This window comes from Daucus carota, chromosome 9 (assembly GCF_001625215.2).
Source record: "Daucus carota subsp. sativus chromosome 9, DH1 v3.0, whole genome shotgun sequence".
Lineage (NCBI taxonomy): Eukaryota > Viridiplantae > Streptophyta > Magnoliopsida > Apiales > Apiaceae > Daucus > Daucus carota.
The window spans coordinates 364,492-373,980 of record NC_030389.2 but is presented as its reverse complement, the minus strand read 5'-3'; the positions used below and the strand labels follow the sequence as shown (position 1 = coordinate 373,980).

Here is a 9,489-nt window from a genome sequence, read left to right as displayed (position 1 = left end):
TCTCCGCTCATAATTACCAAAAACCCTCCGCTCATACAAATCAATCATCGACTTGCAACTCACAGTCACTTGACCATATTATCCCACTATTTTTCTCCATCAACAATCACGTTAAAGGCAGTCTTTAAATATTTAGATGGATGCATATAGTGTTATGCATGAAAGAGATATTGTACAAAACCTATATATTTTCATCAGCAACTATACATATATGTACATTAGATTGCCTCAGTATTGGCACACTGAACAATTTTTGGATAATTAAACTTGCACCTACGAACTTTTGAGCGAGCTAGCTAGTTTTGGTTGATGATAAATTACAATAATTATATACACAAACATTTCCATTAGCTGGGAAATGACGGGACATTATCGATTTAATTACCGCTTTGTATTACCTGGTGGTGTCCCTGCACTCCCGCCTTTCATTAAAGCTGGCATATAGCCTCCCCCAGTTCCTCCTCCTAATAAAGGACGTGGCATGCTATTTCCTACTTTCATCGAACCTTGAAAATTTTTAACCGCGCCTGCAACAGCACCTCCAAATGGTTTACCTCCCCCACCAGCTCCCATTTGTCCACCTGCGAGAGCAGCTCCAATTTTTCCAGCTCCCCCACCACCCACATTCGGGATGGGAGCCGTACCTTTTTGAGGGTCATGCGTAGGGTTCATTATATAAGTCGCGTAAACTTGATAAATCTCCAATGCATTCTTTATCAGCTTCGAGCAATCGATGTTTTTGGCAGCTATCTGCACAACTTTGTTTGTCGTTTTGATTCCACTTGAATCACATTTGGTTACGGAACCCATGGCCGTGTTCAACAATGTGGGAACCTGAGTCGTGTCAACATGTTGTGTCATGGACGAAACTGCTTTATTCATACTGTCGATGGCGGCTTTGTATTCGCTTGCACATATTGACAGGCTTTGTCGCACAGATGGATCCGCCAGAAGCTGAACATCAACCGTGAGCGACATGTTGATGATGTCAAAGGCCGCCACAGCTGTTTTAGTGGCTGCCTGAACCGCGGTGACGGTAATCGCGGTGGGATCCAAGTAAGGACTATTTACCACAGCACCCAGAGTTGTGGAACAAAGTTCTGGTGAGGTAGTCGCCGCGCAGGCTGTTCTAACCATAGATTCTTTGGCAGCTTTTTCCATCACGGCACCTTGTGCGGCAGCATAGTGTGCTTGAAATACCAGGCATAATGCAAGAGGGAGGAGCAAAAATGACTTCGTCGCCATACTTCTATCAAGCACCGATGGAAGGGAAGGGAATAATAGAATGATCTATTTGGACGTTCAGACAATCCTATTCATATAAGAAATCAATGAACTAAGCAATGAAAGGAGGAGAGAAGATTGCGCTATGCAGACCGCTAGATCGATTCTGTTTATGGATGGAATAGATTCTCCAAGAAAGAATGGCGGTCAGGTGTATATTGTTTCGGGTCCTAACTTAGTAAACTATTGAGGTTGAGGTTGTAACATGTAAGCCTCTGTATATAATGAAAAATACATGGTTGGTGCACGTAATTGTGTACAAAATTTTGTACATAATAATATGTGATGAATTTTAATTGAAATGAGTTTCGAGTATTCACATCAATCACGCCAAATAAAACATTTCACATCAATTGCCATGTAATTATGTACAAATTTTATGCACAAAACAAGCACAAGCTGTATATGTTATGATAGGGTAGTAACTAGTAACATTGTAACACAGTTAATATATATACATATTGTGCTTGATAAATTGACTCATCGATTCGAGTATAATAAAAATAATATAATTTTTTTTTGACAGAAAAAATAATAACAATATAATATTCAGTATTGATAAACTGATAAATTTGACAAACTAACAAAATTTATTATCTCAGTGTTATTAATTCATCTGCGCCTTGCGCGGCACATATTTTTCTGGTGTATTTCATGTTAGAGTTTCAAATCACTACGTATATGTATCATGTAATGCCCGTGTCTTAGCATAATATTAAATTTTGATTAAATTTCTAATTTCTAGTATTAATTTAGAATAATAATTAATTACTTGGTCATAAGTAGTTATCTCTTGCTAAAATGAGGTGAGAATCATTAGATTATAACAAAAAGTTTCTTGGAATCATATTTTCAAATCCGAATGATATCACAACTCCAAATTATATTAAGTTTTAATGCATAAGTATTTAAGGAAGAATTGGAAGCTTGGAAGGGTCAAACTATTTTAGATGATCAACCAAATTATATCAAGTTTTAAAGGATAAGTTATTGAAGGAAGAATTGGAAGCTTGGAAGGGTCAAATTATTTCGGATGATCAACCAAATTATATATATCAAGTTTTAAAGAATAAGTTATTGAAGGAAGAATTGGAAGCTTGGAAGGGTCAAACTATTTCGGATGATCTATTAATTCATGTGCAAAAAAAAGTGCAGTAATTGAACCCAATATAGAGTTAACTGTCATAATAAAAAATCTTGTTCTTTGTATGCAAACAATTATCTCTATCGCTGTTTGTCATTCTTAACTGCCGTATCTCATTTTATGCACTACACAACTTGTTCTTCGTCTCGTCGAATCACAACCATCACCATCTCACTTCGTTTTCATCTCGTTCCATCTTTTCATCTTTACCAATCGATATGTGTTATGTTGAAGCGAGTGTATGTAATCTTTGTGTGTGTAGTCTTGGGTTTTCGGTGGTTTTTACGTTTGAATTATGTTGATTCTTCGTTCTTATGGTGTTGATCGTACTTTCGACGATGTCCCCTTATCAGAATTGAGTGAGTGTGGCTCGTTGAGTCAGGTGGCGAGTGAAGTCACTGTAAGGCTTGTTTTATATTCCACTGTATATTCTCTCTCAGTAAATCAAGGTATGTGTGACATTCCAAAACGCACATCCCGTAAGGCTTGTTTTATATTCCACTGTATATTCTCTCTCAGTAAATCAAGGTATGTGTGACATTCCAAAACGCACATCCCGTGGATCCAGGCCGCCACCCCATTTCTAGCATACATGCTTAAACATATAAAATTTGTCCACAAGTTCATGGTTGATCGGCTCCTTGTAATTCTAACTAAAATATTCTTACAATACAAATTACATAATCATATATTACAAAGATAACCAACTTCATCCCCGTCATGGAAACACTCCAATGAATCCTCCTACCTCCTAGCTTGCCTGTCGCGCTTTCTCCTTGAACTTGCTACCACTCGTTCTCGGGCCATCCTTTAGATATGTGCAATGTTCACTCTTTACTATTCATAGACTATAAATTAATATAAGAATAAGCAATTTAATGCTCATCAAGTTCACTAGATCATTTGAAATCAACACATATAGTTAATCCTACATGACTCGATCACCAACATTTAGCAAATACCAACCCTATGGTACCCTCGCAGCTTGATCGCATCCATCAAAAGGGATCACATTCATCACTTTCTCTTGATAGCATAAGGGTTATCACTTTCAACTCTTAAACTGTATAATCCTATAGATAATAAATATTTCTCTTCTCTTCCACAAATACAAATTATTCATGTTGATATATATAGAAATCTATTCCAAGTGCAATAAATTCTCATCCGAACAACAAAGAAGCTTCATTTTTTTGAAGTATTAGTTAAGTTTTATTAATTCAGCTTTTTAAGAACTTTTTATTAATTGAGCTTATTAAAAATAAATGTAGATTATTGTTATACACAAGAATATATAGCATCGCGTTCTTATATAAAATTGTATGGATTTTATGTTATTTATTTAGTTAAACAAAATTTTTGATAATACTTTTCTTGTTTAGAAAAACTATTTAATACTAGATTATGTCTTATTTTATAATAAAAAGATAATTATTTAGTATATATAAATAAATTAATATTATAACTTATATTTGAATACGTGATGAAAAATGATTAATAAAGATAGCAATATAATTATTCTTTTTTACACATATTTTGTCATCTTATGATAATGAAATTTTTTTATATAAATATTATATGTATATTGTATAATGGTATACGATAAATTTATAATATTGGGTTCGGTCGGATTTCGATTTGGTTCAGATTCGACTCGGGTTTCGGATAATCAGGTCGGTAATGGTTCGGTTGGCCTAAAAATCAAACCCGTATAAAAATCAATCGGTTTTTAAAAATAAAAGGCAAACCTGTAACCAAACCATATAAACCGGGTTCGATAAAAATTTTCGGATCGGTTCGGTCGAATATCCATCGGTTCAGAAAATTTTGTCATCCCTAAAGAACACCATCACCAAAATACGAATGCTCTGTACAGAAATAAATCAAATTATTAGGTAAAAGGATTTTAATGAGTTGTTATCAAATCTGAGTAAACATGAATAAATCGATTTTAGGGTTTATCAAGGCGCAATGAGGTTGAGATACAACGTAGCAGATATATAGAGATATAAAAAATCAAATTTAAAATTTCTTTTGTTTGATTTTTCGAGAAACAACAAATAACGTAGGGCTTTGAGCTCCGATCAAGTCTTATAACGTAGGGTCTTTGCACTTCCGGCCGGGTAGAGGTCTTATACCATTTATAATATTTCAAACCCACAACTAACAACTAGATGCATACCGGACTCGACAAACAAACACAGGTCTAGCCAAAAGTGCTAACAAATTGATATACATTAGTTATTTTTTTTGTGTTTATAAAAGATCCAAATACTCTTTAACTAATTAATCGATATGGTGATGTTATAAATATATTGAAAATAATAGTATCAGCCCTAATACCAATCATAAAAAATAAATAAAAACATTCCTAAATATCATCTTAAATATCCAATTGTAGACCTGTTTACAAACAGAAAATGTTTCCATATAAGTCAAAATATCCTATACAGTTAAGTATGTAGCTGTCACAAATTTCAAAAAATTGGAAAAATAGAGTCATATGATATCCCAAAAATATTTCCGGTCAAGATGTCATTTTACACAAACATAACACGACAGCATTCCCGTTCGATCAGCTGCCTTATCCAAAGGAAAGTTGTCCATAGTGCGGTCATGTTTTTTTATCCTCGCTGCCTACTGCCTACCTCCCATTTAATAACGAATAACTTGTAAAAACATATTTGTTAGAATAAACTGTCAAAAAAAATACATATATCTACAAGGAGTAGTGCTAGGTGCACATAATTGTGTACAGAAAATTTGTACATAATGATGTGGCATGTGATGTGGTGGATTTTAATTGGGGTGGTTGGTGTAAATGCAGGGGGGCCATCCAATTAAAATCTGACACAGGTCATTATGTACATGTTTTTGTACACAATTATGTGCACCAAGCATTTTCCATCTACAAGATGGCATGCATGTCTTCCAACCGTAAAAGATCAAAAGCATGCCGGCTTGCAGGTTATTAACTAACAATATTTGATTTTCCAATTCCATTTGAATTTACGCCGTTTATTTTTAATCAATCCTTCGTGTAACCGGCTAGTTTCGACGAATTTATGCTAAAATTAAGTATTGCTGAAATGAATCCGTGAAATATAATAATTAAAATAGAGAACATTGGAAAACATAATTTATATCAAACGAAATTCTTGAAATGATTGAACATATGTCTCGGTCACGACACAGAAGAGTTTTCTCCCGCCTATCCATTTCAAACAGATAAATTATCATCTAAATTTGATAAAAAATTTCGACAAAAAGCCTCCATATATATATAGGTGTGTGTTATTTCGACTGCTTGAACCACGGTTAAAATACTGATTTTGACAAATATTAATTTGAATATTTGTCGACCCCAGTTGTCGTTTAGGACGAGCTGACGGACAAAGGGGCGAGAGTCAGTCGCCAATACTGAGTAGACGGAACAAATTATCACAAAAAGGAAAGAGGAACACAAACAACTTTTTAATTGAAAGGACGATGCAGGATATTAGGTTTGTTTGTTGTGTTTGGCGTTTGGATTTAGATGCACTTGGAAATGGTCTCAGCAAGTGGATATCGACTATGCATGTGACCCCTCCTCTCACATGAGGCCATTATATATAGTTTGAGTATCATAGCCTCTACAAATAGTATCGATATATCAAAGATAAGAATAAAATGGAGAAGCTGCACAGTTTATTGATATTATTAGTGCTGTGCTCAGTTGCGTCTTCTGGTGTAGCCAGAAACCCCCAACAAGTTGAAAAGTGGTTCTCGGAGGTGGCTATGGCGGAGCAGAAAGTGACCAGACTTCACTTTTACTTCCATGATATCTTCGATACCACCTCAGTCAACGTGGCGAATGCACAAATCACAAAGACTTCACCAACTAAATTCGGCATGTCTAACATAATGGATGATCCGTTAACAGTTGGACCCGAGTTTCATTCCAAGCAGGTTGGTCGAGTACAGGGCCTATTCTCCTCTTCAGATATGGATGAATTCAGCCTACTTTGTGCCATGACATTGGTGTTTACTGAGGGCAAGTACAATGGCAGTACTCTAAGCATTCTGGGTCGGAACCCAACCTTGCAGAAACACCGAGAAATGCCCGTTGTTGGAGGAACGGGTGTTTTCAGGCTTGCAAGAGGAGTGGCGCTCTTGGATTTCTATTACTTTGACGTTCCGGCGGGTAATGCTACTGTTGAGTACAATGTAATTGTTCAACATTATTAGGTTCATGTATTATTTATTGCTGTTTCTTTCTGCAGCCTAAATTTAATTATGCATCACCTGTTCGTTCTATTTTCTGACTTTTATCCATCTGTAATCACCGTATCTGATGTGCGTACCTGGCTATGTGAAGCTTTCGAGTAATACTCTGGGGCCGTTTGGGTTAGCTTAAAATAAATGCTTATTACTTAAAATAAATAAGTGGAGTAGAAGTTAGAAGCAAAATAAGACTTATAAGTGATTAAAGTGTTTGGGAAATAATTAGAAGCCCTGAAACAAAAGCTAGCATTCATAGCTTTTTTTAAGTGCTTCTTGACTTCTTACACAAACGGTACGAAATAAGTGCTTCTAACATATAAGTCGAGAAGCCCGGCTTAAAAGGGGGGCCAAACACCCACTCTCTCTGTCCTAACACGTTGTTTACGTTCACCGTTTGCACGCATTTGAGACTCTTATGAAGTATAGTTTGTTTTTTAATAAAAGTTTAAACGTCAAACTTTTATTCAGGAAAAAAAATATTATAAAAGCCTCAGAATGCGTGCCAAAAAATAAAGAAAACAAACCTTGGACTGAGGGAGTATAAGGGATTGGATAAACTTAAAATATGTGCTTATTGTTTAAAGTAAAAAAGTGAATTAGAATTTAGAAGCAAGTTAAAATTTATAAATAATTAAAGTGTTTGGAAAATAAGTAGAAGTCATGAAACAAAAACTAGTATTCCGAACTTTTTTTAAGTACATCTTGATTTTTTAAACAAACGATACGGATAAGTACTTCTAACCTATAAATCTAAAAGCCGGCCAAAAAGCCCAATGTACTCTTTCACGCCGATGAATGAGAGGCCTAAAAACCCATGCACACATTTAAGTTACAAAATCGTGTCTTCATAAAAACAATTCCAAATCATATACTCTATTTGCCAAAAAAATTGTATTTTATGGATAAATTTGACAATATACAAAATAAGAAGAGTAAACGTTGCCTTCATGACTAAGGATTTTTGATAATAAGTATAATACTTATATGTTAATAAATTCACAAATACGCATACCGTTTTCAGTAGATTTCAATAAAAAACGAGGTAAGTGTTTTATTAATCATTAAAAAAACGAGGTAAGCGGGAATAATTTCCTAATTTATACAAGTTCTAAATGTTGTAACACTCGGAGTTTGAAATGAAATCTGGTGTCAACAACTCCCAGATCACAAACCCGTGGGGGTCAGGAACGAGGGATGACAGTTTTACCCAGGGGTGTAATCGAGTCGAGCCGAGCCGAGTTGAACACTGTCAGACTCGGCTCGAGATCGATGAAAAAATTCGGGTTTGAGCTCGACTTTGAGTCCAGGAGCCTTTAATTTTAAACTCGAAGCTCGGTCCGTGAAAATTTGATAGACTCGAGTTCGGTTCGAAAGTTTGAATGATTTGGCCACATATTAACAAAAACTCGAAACATGATCGGTTCAGCTCGAGTTCGATTCGATTAAATATATAAAAGAGATATAAATATCAAATATTTTAAATAATAATATAGAAATGATATAAAAATAATTATTATACTATAGGCTCGATTAGGCTCGCGAGCCTCACGAACCGAGTAATATGAAGCTCGAACTCGGCTCGGTAAACTATTCGAATAGCTCGAGGTCGAGTTCCGCTCGATTATTTTCAAGCCGAATTTGAATATTTTACGAGCCGATCTCGAGTAGCTCACGAACTGTTTGGATAATTTACACCCCTAGTTTTACCCTACCCGTGCCGAATCGATAGTATCTATCCGAACCCGATTTTGTTGGATCTGGATCGTATCTTTAGATCCGAAAAAGTTTAGATCTGGATATGGATCTTAAGTATTTCGAACCGAGACCCGACCCGAAACCCGAAAACTAAAAACCTATTCGAACCCAATCCGATAAAAACCCGATACAAAATATTATATATATCCATGTGCATGTGTTAAATGTATAGTATATATATTGAAGTATTATAAATTATTAGTTATATATATTAACATATTACTTAATTTTATACGCGTGTTACATAATTTATATTCATTTTACCAATATTGTATTTTTCTTAATTATTGTTCATTAAATAATCAAAATATAATAAAAATATAAATGATAAGTTGAATGATTCTAAACAATTAAATTAGCATGTTTCACGTGTTTATTGTACTAAATGAAACATGTGAAGCCCCTTTTTATATTCCTACATTTTAAAAAATCAATCATTACATTTTTGATAGGTATATAATTTTTAATTTTATTTTATTAGGTATTCGAATAAAACCCGAATTAAGCCCGATCTCGAACCGAAACTCGGAAAAACCCGACAGATCGGATTCGGATCTTCATTTTAGATACCCAGATCCGAACCGACCCAAAATATAATGGATCGATCGGGTCTGAATCTCAAGAAACCTGACCCGATCCGACTCGTTGCCATCCCTATGTGTAGTTTAATATGTCAAACGGAATGACTTAAATATATTGGTTTCTCTATGGTATGCTCATGGGCACACTATAAACACAAAATTTGATAAAATTTTTCTTGTTTTGATTGTCTTAAACTCTTTAATAATGAGAGTAGGCCGCTATATCTTCCTCCAACACCCTAGCCTCCTCCACCTCTTCCACCCATCTCTATCCATCTCTTCCACCCATCACTATCCCTATCTCCTTTCGTCCCATCTCAATTCTCTAGCCACCGCTTCTCCATCCACACAACACCTCTTTTCTTCTTTTTAACTTTCTATTAATAACGCTCTTTGTTTGTTTCTTCGTCAATAAAATCGAGTTTTGTTCCACAAAATTCGGGGAAACCCATTTGGGTTTTT

At 35.1% G+C, this 9,489-nt stretch overlaps 1 protein-coding gene across 1 annotated transcript; it reads left to right on the top strand.

Annotated features, from left to right (window-relative positions):
* The first annotated feature begins 6,097 nt into the window (after positions 1-6,097).
* Positions 6,098-6,655, top strand: LOC108202114 (dirigent protein 21). Its single transcript, XM_017370495.2, has one exon. The coding sequence runs from the start codon at positions 6,098-6,100 to the stop codon at positions 6,653-6,655; it is 558 nt and encodes a 185-aa protein (XP_017225984.1).
* The last annotated feature ends 2,834 nt before the right edge of the window (positions 6,656-9,489 follow it).